The sequence below is a fragment of the Acinonyx jubatus genome, chromosome B4, assembly GCF_027475565.1.
Source record: "Acinonyx jubatus isolate Ajub_Pintada_27869175 chromosome B4, VMU_Ajub_asm_v1.0, whole genome shotgun sequence".
Lineage (NCBI taxonomy): Eukaryota > Metazoa > Chordata > Mammalia > Carnivora > Felidae > Acinonyx > Acinonyx jubatus.
The window spans coordinates 52,655,422-52,670,724 of NC_069387.1; the positions used below are offsets into that span (position 1 = coordinate 52,655,422).

Genomic DNA, 15,303 nt, shown 5'->3' on the forward strand with positions numbered 1-15,303 from the left:
AAATATATATATATATATTTAAAATATATAAAACCACACTTTACTGTTTATCAGACTTAAATTCCCTAGTTTCTATTTAAAGGTAACAATCCAAATTTGGTTGTCATTTAAACAGTGTGTAGGGAATTGTACTTGCATCTTCTTAAATGTTAAGTGTAAATATTTCTGTTATAAGGAGAGCTTGCTAAGTAGAATGTTTTATATTGTTTGATCCTGTTTTTTTTTTTTTTAAGGAAAAGATTTGTTTGATTATCTCCACCATAAAACAACTCAACCGTGGTTTTATGCTCTAGTATATATAGTTCATTACTGCACTGAAAGATGATTTCATGCTGTTAGCTTAAGACTTTCCTTTAAAGTAGCTTTTATATAAACTTAACCTTTAGTATTTATTATCACTAAGGTTTCACCAGTGAAATGGAATATTTCTGAGTATGCCTAGAAATTTAGTTATGTTATTTTTAAAGTTGGATAGGGTATGGCAATATCCTCTTTGTGAGTCACTCTTGTTTCGTATTTTGTATCTTCCGATGAAAAAACTCTACCATTGACCAAAGCTTCTCTCTCCTAAAATTCCTTGTTACTTACTCCTTGGACTCGCCTGTGTCTTTGTAATTTGCCTGCTGCTTATTGAAATAGTGATCTGTCTGCCTTTCAGTGAGTCACGTGTGGTAGCCTTGGAGATTTTGTGGCAAACAAATCTGATTGTTGGTTTTAGATTTTATGCCTCATTGAAGCCTTTAGTTATTTGAGCCAAAAAGTGGTGATAACGTCTGTGTGTGATGAAACTTTTGACTTTTATGCAATTCTATTCTTGAATCAGAAAACCAGTAGAGCAAAGACCTGGTTTCATTCCAGTATTAAGTATATTTCATTAAAGTATACTTTTTTCCATAGTAAAAATGTTCACTTTGCTTTCATAGCTAATTCCAATATGGATAATTTACTACTTACTGGCATGAATATTGCTTTGTTTTTACTTGAAGACCTTTGCTTTTACAAAAGCTATGGCATAAATAGCATTGAAATACATATTGTGCTTATTTTCTAAATTCTTACGTAACACTAACAATGACAGGAGAATGAGTTTTCAGTACTGTTTCTATTTTAAAATTACTTTAAAAATGTTTAAGATTTGTTTTTTTTTCTGAGTACATAAATGCATTAAAAAAGAAAATATGTTATCATAAAATTAAAGAATTATAAAAAAAGGACTTGTTCTCTCACCAATAATTCATTAAAAATTATAGTTCTAATTATCAATGAACATGCTCTACTTTTTCTTCAGGTTTGTAAATTTTGTATGGTGAGAGCATTTTGAGAAAACCTCTTTAATTATTAATTATTAGCACATAAACTGTTAATTTCATTGTCAGAAAGTCTGAAAATTTTATGTCCTAAAAACAATTTGACTTAAATTTTCACTTTTTAAGGGGAACAATACAGTGACTTGTTATTTTAAGTTTATTAGAGAAACATGGATAGGAATAAATATTAGTTTTTCAGAAGGTCACACTGAGTGAGTTTTTTAGAAGCATCATAATTAGAGATGCACTTGAAAAAAATGTGTTTCCAAAGGAAAATGTTAACTTAGTTCAGTGGCATTTCTCATAAACAGTTTTTGAAGTTGGCAATGTAGGTACATATGTGAAGTATGCATAATTATGTATCCTAAAGATATTAACATTACACTTAAATTTGTACATTGGTTCATAACAGATATTTAGTCTTCCAAACAGAGAAAAGCTTGACACAGTGATTAAATAAAGCATTAGATAATTACAGATATATTTAGGAACATAAGGTAAAAAAAAAAAAAATCAACATGTATTCTGGTGTACTGGGTTAGCACTTAAGCTGTAGAATCAGAGTACCTTTATTTGCAGCCTGTTGTTTCCATGTTTCAGCTATCTGACTATGATTTTGGCAAATTATCTTAATAAAAATGGAGTTAATAAATGAAGTAACTACTTTGTAGACTTGTGCTGAATAAGTATCAGCTGCCACTATGATCATTATGGTTACTATTATTCCAAGGTAAAAGACATAACTATTCTATACTGTATCTTTACAGAAAAATTTAGCCTTTACTTACAGTTGTTACAAGGCTACATGTCTTCCTGTATGATGGGTGTTTTCATCATTTTTATATTTTTCTGATCATAAAAAATAATGCATATTCACTTTTTTGAGAACCTACCTTTCTCCACCAGTGAACAATATGAGTGTTTTTTCAAGTAATCATTTATAGATCTACCCAAATCTTAAAAAAAAAAAAAAAAACAACTATATACCAGTGTATAATATAGTCAGAATACAACTTTGTATCATTTTCCCTGTAGATACCCATTTATGACTGCATTCTCTGGTTGTTATAAGAGTACTATTGTACTTTTTGTGTCTTTGTCCTCATGTTTTTACGTATTTGCAGTTTTTCTTTAGATGTCTGTCAACATTGTTTTACTGGATAATAGGATATATGCACTTAAATGACACATTGATAGACTCAGCAAAATGCCCTTCCACAAATACTGGGCTATTTTGACTCACTGCTTATTTCCCCAAACTATTACTAATACTTGGTGCTATCAATGCTTTATTATTTTGCCACATTGATGAGTAAAAGTTTTCATTACATTAATTTGCATTTTAAATATGAGGGAGACAAGGAGCTTTTTATGTATTTGATTGTTTACATTTTGTTTGAATTGTCTATTCAGTCCCTTTATCCAAATTTGTCTTTTATTGATTTTTTTTTAGAAGCTCTTCATTTGGATATGTTTTTTCTTCTCTGTGGGGCAAATATTTTCTCAGTCTTCTTTACCTTTGCTTATGGTGTATTTTCTTACATAGAAGCTTATGTCTTTATTCCTACCTGTCATATATTTCATTGACAGGTTATGAAGTTATATAGTTTTTTCTAACATTCCAAGATTATAACTTACTCCCCAGTATTTGCTTTTAATAAATTGCTTGTAATTTTATATGCTTAAATTTTTCATCTCTCTGGAGTTTATTTTTGAGTCTGTTGTAGATGATTAAACTTTTCTTCCAAATATGTAGCCAAACTTGTAACATCCTCTTATTGAAAAACTCTAGAATTATCATTATTATTTTTACCATTATCCGTATTGAGCACCTAGAATTGCCAGCACAATATTGAGTGCTTTACATGTATTGCCCCATTTAATTCTTACAATTACCTTCTGAAGTTGGTGCTATTACTGTATCCACTTTACAGATGTAGAAATCACAGGATGGAATCTTAGTGACTTGACAGAGATCATGCAGCTAGATAGTGTAAGGTTACGAGTCACGATTTGGATGTAAGTAGCCTAGTTCCAGAATCTGTTATGCTGTTATGTGGGTTTCCTGTGCCTCATATTGTGGCACTGTTCCAGTATTAACGGTCTTTGATGCGCTGTCTTTAAGCTTCACCTACTCTCTTGGCCTTGACTTTGCCCATTATCTCCTTTGCTCTCATGCCTTCCTGCCTGCATTTGGGCCTGGCCAGCAGGTCCGGGAGCATTCCTGTCCTCCGTTTTTTGTGCTCTTCCTTTCTTCAGCAAATACAGAGTAATGACTCTCAGTGTTAGAGGCACTTTGCAAAATATGACAGATGTGCCGCAGAATACCAGAACTAAAATGACTATTCTTACCATCCACAAGAAGAGGGACAATGTGTGAATTTGATCACAAATGGAGTTGCTTTTTGTGCTTGTCTTTAACATTTAATTAAATAACTACCACATACCAGGCTAAACTATCACATTAAAATATTACTGAATTAAAAGTTACAGTACATTGGGGCACCTGGGTGGCTCAGTTGATTAAGCGTCAGAGTCTTGATCTCAGCTCAGGTCTTGATCTTGGGATTATGAGGTTAAGCCCTGTGTTGGGCTCTGCGCTGGCATGAAACCTACTTTAAAAAAAGGAGGAAGAGAAAAAAGTTTACAGTATATTAATGTTACTTTCAGAATGAAATTTCTAAATAAAGTGCAGTTAAATGTTGAGGTCTTCATAAGGAGTGGCTGATAGGAAGTTTTTGTTTGTGTGTTTGTTTGTTTTTCCCCCAGTTCTCTGAAACTTCTTGCCTTGAAAAACTAGTTATCTTTTGGATTTCTTCAAATATGTCTCACCCCTCCCCAAGTTCTAACATTAAAAAACATGCATGAACACAAAAATGGCAAAAGACATGGCACATTTGGGTAAATTTGAAACAGAAATGTGACTTGAATGTACTTTACTGCAACCTGAAAGAGTCCATCAGCTCATTTCTGAGAAAAAAGCCCAATTTTGTCTGTGCCTTCAGCCTCAGCTCTTCTCTCACTTGACTGTTCCTTTGGTGTCTCAGTCTTCAGGAACCAGTATTACTGTGGATATTGCCGTGATGGGTGAAGCTCATGGTCTCATTACCGACCTCCTGGCAGACCCTTCTCTGCCCCCCAACGTGTGCACGTCCTTGAGGGCCGTGAGCAACCTGCTTAGCACCCAGCTCACCTTCCAGGCTATTCACAAGCCCCGCGTGAATCCTGTTATTTCCTTCAGTGAAAACTACACCTGTTCTGATTCTGAAGAAAGCTCTGAAAAAGACAAGCTGGCTATTCCCAAGGTAAGTATTAAGGACACGTTCCTGGAAAGGTTAAATTTTTTTTGTTTTGTTTTCTGGGTCTGTTTGTTGTCACCCCACACCCATATGGAAGATTTATGTCAGTGACTCAGTGAAGACGTGTTGATCATGGTGATCAAAGTTAATAAAAATATAAACATAAAGACTTGTGTCCTTAAACCTAATAGCTTTCTACAAGTGAAAGCTTTACCTTGTTATGTTACCTTTTTATTATTATTATTATTATTATTTTGACTTTGAAGAAGATTTTACTCCTCTATGCCAGGCTCTGTTCTGTGGGCTAAAGATGTAGCAGTGAGGGATGGGGGCAGGAAAAAGTCCCTGCTCCTGGTGTTTAAAATCTGGTGTCTTCTGAAACCCAAGGATGCTCTGCACATGATTTCTTTGTGTGATACCCTTCAGAGTACGCTCCTGGTTTTCCCAAACCCAAGAAGTTTTGAACTCAGAACAGTTTTGATTGATTCTGGATTATTTAAGGTAAAAGATGGCCTTAGTTATTTGTAGAATTCTTTCTTTTTACATGTAAGATCGGAGTTTTACAAACATAAGCTGTAGGAAATCGGATCCTACAGCCAGTTTAGACCTTGCATGAGAATGGGTCATATTAAAGACTAAAAAAAAAAAAAGTTTTAAGTCATCTCTGGCACATCCTGCAGTTGTCTGTTTGGTAAACAGGCGTCTGTCCTCTTTAGCTAGTGGTCAGTCAGTAACACCCTTGCTTTAGCTATTCTGAGTCTCTTGACTCAGGAATGTGTTTTTCACACAGCTTTCTCAATTAGGTATTTACATAATTTTTTGAACATCTGCTTCTCTGCAAAAAGTATGGCTAAGCATGATAAGACAGTAAAGGAATGAAGAGAGATTAACTGATTCCTTTCAGTCTCAAAAGAGACATGAAGTTAGGCATCAATCCTGATATGTAAAATGCTTGACCTCTTCTCTTACTATTGAATTACATTCTAAGATGAATATTCAGACCTTTAGGAAATATAGGAAGCTAGTATCAGAGTCATTCTTTTTTTTAATGTTTATTTTTGAGAGAGGGACAGTGCAAGTGGGGGAGAGGCAGAGAGACAGGGGGAGAACACAGCATCTGAGGGAGGCTCCAGGCTCTGAGCTGTCAGCACAGAGCCCGATGCGGGGCTTGAACTCACGAACTGCAAGATCATGACCTGAGCCGAAGTTGGATGCTCAACTTGACTGAGCCACCCAGGAGCCCCTGTCATCGTTTAGATGAAGACCCCAAAATGTTAATTTTGTAATAGTCATTCCTTTATTGAATTCCTGACCACCTAGATCCAGATAGGTAATATTCAGCCAATAGATTTTAATAAATTTGCTTCCAATTTAAAACCTATTTCCTCCCATTATATTACATAGAAGTCAGTGATCAAAAATATGCTTGATAATAAAATCAACACTCCTTCTTCCTAGCGTCTGAGAAGGAGTTTGCCTCCTGGTTTGTTGAGACGTGTTTCATCAACTTGGACAACCACCACCTCAGCCACAGGCCTACCCACTTTGGAGCCTGCCCCAGTCCGGAGGGACCGTAGTGCCAGCATCAAACTGCATGAAGCATCTTCATCAAGGTTAGGCAATGCTCCTGTTGGTTTCATGTCTCTAGAGAAGTTATTTGCCAAAAGGAATGATAAATTGCAGAGGAAAGGTGGACCAACTAATTACAGTTGCTTGGAGGCCAGTGTCAAAAATGAAGATGGTATATGGTTTAAATGCAGAGCAGTACTATAGGGATTAATATTAGATAGTTAGGCTTAAGTTGTGTTGTGTGACCTTACATGTAAATGGGAACAGGGAGTTGAGTTAATGCCCGCCAGTATGACAGGATGGGAAGAGTTGAGCCCAGAGCAAAGGTAGGCTAGATTTTACAGAGACTGAGATTCATATTGAGATTCTTAAATCAAAGGCATACAACCTGATATTTGCAAATTGTTGTTAGATTTCCCCCAGCCCACCAGACCGGTTATCCTAGTATGATATGAAAGGCAAAAGATCAGATCAAAAAGTAGATCGTCATCCTGAAGGTATCTGGATATGTTCAAACATTTGGTGATTTAAAGTTTATTTAGACAAAGGACAAATTGGTGGCTAGCAGAGACAGGACATGGGGGGTGACGTGGGCCAAATAGGGAAAAATAGGGAAAGGGGGTCAAAAGGTACAAACTTTGAGTTTTAAATAATTGTGATAAGGATATAATATACAGCATGGTGACTATAGTTAGTAATACCATATCACACATTTGAAAGTAGCTAAAAGAGTAAATCTTAAAAATCCTCCTCTCAAGAAAAAAAAAAATTTACTGTGTGGTGATGGATGCTAACAAGACTTATGGTGATTATTTCACAATATATACAAATATCAAATCATTATACACCTGAAACTAATATGTTGACAATATCTCATTTGAGAAACAGAATAGACTTTATGTAGTATGTTAATTAAAATTTTACAAAGTGATTTAAAAGCCAGAATTACCAAAGCTAAAGAAAGATAGTGTTAAGATCTAGAAAGAATTCTGAAGAAAACTTCGTGAAAGAGGTGCTTTTAGAGGGAGCTATTGTGTTTGTCCTTTTCTAGTTAGAATAAAAATAGCATACTTTGCATGAATTCAGTAATTTTGAAAACATTTCCCATACGATTTTAGGTTTTCGAAACATTTGCATCAGTTTTATTAATGATGAAATGACTAAAAAATAACCACATCTTTGTTGAACTCCATGAAGGTAATATTAGAAGTAATTTTCTCCTGATCTGGGCCTTGAATATCAATAAAGCACTATTTTGAGATTGGCAGAGAAATGGAAACCTTTTGAATTAGAACTTTAATGACTAACTTTTCTTTCTTTGTCATTTAAAAATATGTTTAATTGGTTTCTCCCATATTAACATGGATAGTCTAATGAACCTATAGAATCCAAAGCAAACTCAAATGATTCTTTCACGTATCAGTGTAATTCTCCATTTTATTACCTAGACTTCTGTAAAACTTTAAATGCCACCACAGGAGAAGATTACCCAATCTGATTCATGAACATTTCCCAAAGTTTTAAATTACAGGTCTTTGGTGATATATTCCTCTGAAAATATTGACTATTGTCAGTGTCTCCAACAGCAAATATTGATAAGTGATACTGGATCATAGTTAAATATTTGTTCCTTAAGAAAATGAATTTCGGGGGTGCCTGGGTGGCTCAGTTGGTTAAGGGTCTGACTTTGGCTTGGGTCATGATCTCACAGTTTTTGAGCTCAAGCCCCATGTTGGGCTCTATGCTGACAGCTCAGAGCCTGGAACCTGCTTTGGATTGTGTGTCTCCCTCTCTCTGCCCCACCCCTGCTTGTGCTCTTTCTCTATCAAACATGAATAAACATTAAAAAAATTTTTTTGTAAAGAAAGAAAATGGATTTTGTTCTCAGTGTATATCTTTAGGGAAGCTATTTTACCGACCAATTTTTTCCAGGATTTCTGTCATAGAATAGCTAATGCCCCATGGTTTTTTTTCCATACAGTGACTTTGCCAGAAATCCATTTGTGCATTTTTGAATGATTCCTTTATTTCTGTAATTGTTTGTTACTTCTTGTCACATTTCATTTCTTATATTTCTTTTCTTCTTAGTTAAGTGAGATTAAGGACTGTAACTGAAATTATCATGAAGAGGGTTTCAAGAACTTTTATGAGCTGAACTCCCAGGGATCCTGTCATCCTGCTTAATGAAATAAATACTCATAATCAAATATTTTCAACATAATTTAGGAAGAGTGTAAAATCTCATTCATTTTCTTTGTCCAAGAAAAAAAAATACTTAAAGCTGACTTGCCAGAGTATACTTCCCCCCCCTAATTTTACTATTCCTTAATTTCACTATGCTATTGAAAATCCTGATATAAAATCTGAAAACAGTACAAATTTTCACCACAATGAGTAAATGAAATTCATTCTGAAGAGAATTTAAGGGAATAACCATATATTAGTGGCAATAGTACCACCATTAACTACAACTAGTTTTGGTGGACTCCTTTGTCATGGGTGAATATTCAAAGTTAAAAATTCACTTAGAAGACCTATTGATAAAACTACAGATAGATTTCAAAACTGATTTGAGTGTTAGCCCTTGTGGTTTCTTCCCTTTCAGCCTTTTTGTTTCTTCCTTTCCTATGTGCCTATTGAAGACTCTGAGGACTGTAGTTATCAGAAGAACAGAGGTGAGAAGTGGAAATTAGGAGCAACCCTCAGCTTACCTTACGTCCCCTTCAGTATTTAGCTAGGTGATTCACTCCTGGGTAGTTTTACCTACAGCCGGGTAGAAAGGACGCTGGACTGAGGATCAGAAAGACCTTGGCCCTACCACTCAGAGATGCGTGTCCTGAAGAGCAGTCCTTGTCTGAGCCTCAGCATCCTCTGCAAAGAATCCTTTAGAGAAGGGGGAACTGTGGCACAATTGTGAGATAAATCAGGTAGAAGAATACCAGATGCTTCAAAAAAAAAATAGGCTTGAGATAAGTCACAAAAGGCTGAAATAAATCACACCCTAGTGACTGACTGAACTGACCCCTCCTTCAGTATATTAGGCAGAAAGGAAACTTGGTTTAAAAACAAACAACAACAACAAAAACTTAGGATCTGGTAAGACTTTTTGAACCTTGGATGGTGTTGTTATGGGTAGAACTAAGATTATAAAATTTACATTTGTGGAAGGGGATTGAGATCTTCCACAGCAGACATGTACAAACTTTTCCTCTTGTCACCTTGAGGTGCCCAAGTAAAGGTTTCCCCAAGCTACTTTCCTCTTCCAAACCCAAATTATTATGTACATATTTATGTGATTGAAACAGCAATCATGAAGGTGTGAGGGTCAGTCCAAAGCTGAAAGCTATTGTGAGGCTCACAGAAGGCAATGTATTTGAAAGTGCCAGTAAATTATAATGCACATATATACATACACATATACGTATATCTACATATACATAAACATATAGCTTTATTGTTTTATTGATATCTATTTTAATAAATGTTATATTAAGGACTGTATAGCTAGAATTTTAATTTGTCTTCAAGTTCATTTATTAACTTAATTATTAAAGGTACTCTATTATACTTTATAAAACTTTGCAGAATTAGCATATTTTCAATGTTTTCATTAAAAAGTAGACAGCTTTTGAGCTAGCTTTCATAATAGAAAACTTTTTGTGATAATAACAAATGTACAAATATAATAAAATGTAGTTAATGTTAAGGTCTTTTCTTTTAAAAGTCTACATAGAAAAGTAATAACCATTCATTATGTTATGTACTAAGAAATTAAAACTCCTAGGCCAATATACATTGCATAAAAATTCTTCATAGTAATCTTATTGGTCATTCAATCAAGCAAAAGAAGTTAAAGAACAGCGCTGTAAAGAAATAGTGTAGTTATCTATCTCAGATTCTAAGTTTTCTTTGATTTCATTGTTTCAGAATTTTAGGCATTCTGAAATGCCTAGAATGAGATTTCAAGAAGAATATGAAACAAATATTATTTTGTGTGCTTTTCTTAATTGATAATCACTGGAGTTCATTCTATAGTTCATTCACTCTATAACATGTCTTTGTTATAATTTGTTTTGTAAACTGCTATTAGAATTAGGAGAAAAGATGAAGTTTTCAAATACCTAAGTCAATAAGTGAAGAAAAATGTGAAAAGGAAAATAAGAAATGAAGTAACATAAGTGTCAGAGTGTTAAATGGAATTCAATATACAGATTTTTTTGAATTGTTTTTAATGTTTATTTATATCTGAAGAAGAGAGAGACAGACCATGAGTGGGGAGGGGCAGAGAGAGGGAGACACAGAATCCAAAGCAGGCTCCAGGCTACGAGCTGTCAGCACAGAGTCCGAGATGGAGCTCGAACTCACAAACCATGAGATCATGACCTGAGCCAAAGTCGGATGCCCAGCCGACTGAGCCACCCAGGCACCCTGTAAGTTATGGATTTTATTCATTGCTAATGTTACTAATAATCAGAGAATATAGGCAGTAGTAAAACACATGCTTAGCATTCTTCCCTTCAAGAAGTATGAAACTATTAGTGCAGCCCCCTAAAAAAGTCCTTTTGTTCCACATTAGCACATGGGTCTATTTTGTATTTAACATGCAGAATTCTAAGTAATTCATGCATAATGTTGCTTGCACAGAGGAAGCCATTTTGCTTATGGGACACCTCTAAATTATGCGTTATTAATTATGCATCTTACACGACCAATCTCCACCATTCATGACTCCATACCTCCATCAATTTCAGGTTTATTTACAATAAGCCACACAGACCAGGTACATCCTGCTTACACTGCCAGAAAGGAGGCTGCCAGTCCAAGATTGGCAGAATGTCAAATTGTCCAATTATACTCATGCAAATTATAGATCTGACCTAGTACCAAATTTACAAATGTTTAAAAGCGCAAAGGTATTAGCAAAACATGACCAGGTGTTTTTCCCATGGAGCATTCCAAGATTGCCAACATAGCTTCCTAATTACAATATATTCTCAAATTACAATATATTCTGTTTCAGATTTCACTTAAGGTTTTGAGCACTGCATTCAAATAAATTTTGCTTTAGAACACCTCCAAAATTCATATCCCATTAATTACATGGGTGTGTAATATTCTCCTCCCCAACCTTCCATAGATCCATTAATTCCAGATTTATTTATAGTTATAATCTAGGCAAACCAAGGATAGCTTGATAAAAGCATCCCTAGATGAAGTCTCACTGTCCATTACCTTTCTCCTACTAAACAGCATCACTGTGTTTATCAAAATGTCCATCATTAACGTGTTTACAAGGCGATTTGGCTCAGCATCCCTTTCTTTCCAGAGTGTCACCAATAAAAGAAATTGTAGGCTAAATGCTTGTTGCTAACCTTTTCTTCACAAAAAAATGCTTGTGCAAAGAATACTATCTTTGAATAATTTTATAATCACTTAATTTTCAAATTCAGATATACCAAGAATAGATGAGGCACCTGCCATTCATAACTAATGTAAATTACGAACTTTGTTAAAAGCTTTGTCAAATTTGGGGCACCTGAGTGACTCAGTGTGTTAAGCATCCAACTTGGCTCAGGTCATGATCTTGTGGTTTCTGAGTTCGAGCTCTGCATTGGTCTCTCTGCTCTCATTGGAGAGCCCACTTCAGATCCTCTATCTCCCTCTCTCTCTGCCCATCCCCAGCTCACACATGCTCTCTTGCTCTTTCTCTCTCTCAAAAATAAACATTAAAAAAACAACTTTGTCAAGTTTTTAGAAAATCTGTGAGGAACATGATTATAGTAGTACACTAAGAAGGTGTCTGGTTCCTACTAACTGGATAAATAGGAAAATTATCTTTCCTCTTTTATTAACCCAGTATGTTTGATGAGTAACTGCTGTATCCCTGAAGCAGAAATTGAGCTCAGATAACTTATTTTTTTTATTTGGAAGTCATGTAGTCATGTTGCTGAAGCTGGACCATGACTCAGATTGGCAAGCTGAATATGGAAATGGTGATTGCGTTGTGGCAAGATCTATCCCAATAATTGATTAATAAATACTTCATTTTTCTTTATGCTCTGTCTTTATAGTGCTGTTTGTCCTGATTCTTGGAATAACCCAGTGATGATGACCCTCACCAAAAGCAGATCCTTCACTTCGTCCTATGCTGTTTCTGCAGCTAACCATGTAAACTCAAAAAAGCCAAATCGACCAGGTTAGTAGCTTTTTAGGAGAAGAGTTCCTCCTTAGTGAGTGTGTAGTCATGGGGTAAACTAAGCCTTAAGTGTTGAAATAAGATTCTGAGAATTCATACTAGGATATGTTTGGTTTGACAATTCTAAAAAGAAAAAGCCTCAATAACCAATTAATTTCTTAAATTTCCACAGATGCTTTCAATTTCTGCTAGGTATCCTATCTTGAACTTATTGGATGAATAGGAAATAAGTATCATCATTGAGGATAATCTGTGGAAGCATCATCTTGTAATATAAAATCTAATGATGTTCATGCCAATTTCAATTTTATTTTTAGTGTTAAAATTAGTTTTCAGGAGTATGGTAGTTATAGGAGTTAAGAAATGCTTCATTTGCTATACATATTATAATTCTTTCAAAGAAATTCTTTTGTTTTTTTTAATTTTTTAAATATTTGTTTTAGAGAGAGAGAGAGAATGAGCAGGGGAGGGCAGCGAGGGAGACACAGAATCCAAAGTAGGCTCCAGGCCCTGAGCTGTCAGCACAGAGCCCGACACGGGGCTCAAACCCACAAATTGTGAGATCATGACCTGAGCCAAAACCAGATGCTTAACTGAGCCACCCAGGCGCCCCTCAAAGAAATTCTTTATGTCACTCATCCCCTCATATATAAAGGGGTATATGAAAGGAAGAGGTAATTAAATTTGGAGAAAATACAGTTCAGAACCTTTGAGAGCCCTTTGGAAAAGCCCACAAATTAGCAACGAAAAAACCCAATAGCACAATGGGCAGGAAGTTTTCCTTACCTTTCAAGACTGGTACAAAATGAAATTTGATGTGATTTCTCCCATCTGGTATCTCGAATATAACTCTTGCATGGGGTTTTCCACGTTGGACTCAATGTACACTGTATACTTCTAAGCATCAGCTTCTCCCTTCCCTTGAGCTTCCTTTATTCAACAAATATTTGTGAAGCAATCACAGTCTCAGACCCTGAACTAGTTTGGGGAATATGGCAGTGATTAAGCCAGACCCACTTCCTCCTGTCACTAGAATTACATTATCATGGGGAATACAAACAGATCGATAGCCACTACTATTTAGTGTGTTAAAGGCTATGATGAGGAAGAGAGGGAAGACTTTCAAATAATGAAAGATGAAAAGAGATAAGATCCAACACATTGAGAGAAAGCTTAAGGAACTTGAGTCTAGATGAGTGGCAAAATTGGCAAGCACAAGGGGGATGGAAACAGACATGCAGATAGGACCTGGAGATCTATGGAAAAGAGTATAGATATCAAAATTAAGGACAGTTAAGTATGTTTCAGGTAGGAAAGTGAATGTTTTGGGTAAAATTACTTCATTTAATTAGAATTTGGGCTGATTCAAGACTGGAATATGGTTTTTGTCAGATTCTTTTGCTAGATTGTCCCCCTTCTAGAATGTCACTTGAGAGTCTGGGGTATATACGATGACCTCTTCTTCTTAGAATGTTCTGACTAGAAGTTTTCACCTCTCAGCACTGCAGAAAACTCTAATGAAATTTTCAGTAGCTTCCGGCGTATGTTCTTAATCTTCTGCTTTTATAGCAGCTTAAGAATTCTCCAAAAGGCTCCAGGGAAAAACTGCCCCCTTCTCACTTGGCCGTTAGACAGTCACATTCTAGCTGCCATGGCGGCAGTCCCAGACTCCAATTTTCCTGTCATTAGCGTTGTGACGTTGCTAAAAGTTCTGCTGACTTGCTTCCTTAATAGCTGCACCCTTCTGCTTAGATTCTTAGACTTCTGCTCCATGAAAATGGTCAGTAAATAATGTTCTGAAAGGAAGAATAGTTCATAAGACTTTTGCTTACCCTTCCGTGGTATCTTCTCTTTGCTCTCTCTGAGAACCTAGTCCCTCTGAATTGATCATCTTGTCTTAAAAGCTTTTTATTTTTAAACTCTTCTATTTGTTCTTAAAGAAACATGGGTTTATTACAAACTATGGCATCAAAGCCAGAACCAGAAGTCCTCAAAATGGCAAAGTGTCTATGTGGGTCAGAGAAACAGTGCTCACGTTCATTCCACTAATATTTCAAAACACCACCTTGAAGTAGAAACTTTTGATTTTAAAAGAAGTGCATCTCCTCTATTGTTTCTTACGTCTGGAAATTTTACTACTCTCTTCCCCCTTTGATCATCCACTTTCTATTGATGACTATTTCTTGGAATCACGTAAGCAACAAATTTGCTTAAGTCTCTGTTTAGTGTAGGACGACACTTCCTCCAGAAAAGGCTCCAGGGAAAAACTGGAAAGTATGATTTTGTTAGAATTGCATCATTGACAGAAACCACTAAAAGCAATGCAGGTTTCCAGAAACTAATCTCGTCCTCTCTGCTCTTTGGTAATGTTCATTAAGTCATATAATTTAGAAGTTATTAATGACCTGAGAAATATGGACCTGAGTAATATGGATCCTCATCTTGGGCTCCATCAAGAGAGAGGAACTGAATTTGAGTATTCCACATTAAGCCGGAGAGAGATTTTAAGGGGGCACTAAAGTCATTCTAGGTCAGTGGGACCCTTGGTTCTCTACAAAAATATGTGCAAATATTTTTGGAGGAAAGCATCACCAGTTAAGGGCTAACCTATCAAGTTCAAACAAATTGGAGCTTATAAGCAAGAGCACTAAACACACATAAAAGACACACACAGGGTTTCTAGCCATGAGTTAGAAACAAACAACAAACAAAAACAACTTTACAGATTTCTAAAAGGGTTGAAATATTTAAATGCTAAAATATTTACATATTTATGTTATAACTTTAAAGTATATAAATATTTTAAGGAAAATATGAGATCATAAAAAGTAACAGCAATGAGAGAAGACATAACTGCAGAGCAGCTAAATATAACTTTCAGAAATGTAATCCAGGAAAAAGGATAGATTAAATGGAATAATACACTATTAAA

At 35.5% G+C, this 15,303-nt stretch overlaps 1 protein-coding gene across 4 annotated transcripts in view; it reads left to right on the forward strand.

Annotated features, from left to right (window-relative positions):
- The window catches only part of PDE3A (phosphodiesterase 3A), a 526,332-nt gene that overhangs the window by 457,718 nt on the left and 53,311 nt on the right, over positions 1-15,303 (forward strand). For all 4 annotated transcript variants that reach the window (XM_053225916.1, XM_015074658.3, XM_027035682.2 and 1 more), the window contains 3 exons: positions 4,355-4,612; positions 6,065-6,219; positions 12,247-12,371. In XM_053225916.1, coding sequence (XP_053081891.1) covers positions 4,355-4,612; positions 6,065-6,219; positions 12,247-12,371 — 538 coding nt within the window. The remainder of the gene's footprint in view (positions 1-4,354; positions 4,613-6,064; positions 6,220-12,246; positions 12,372-15,303) is intronic.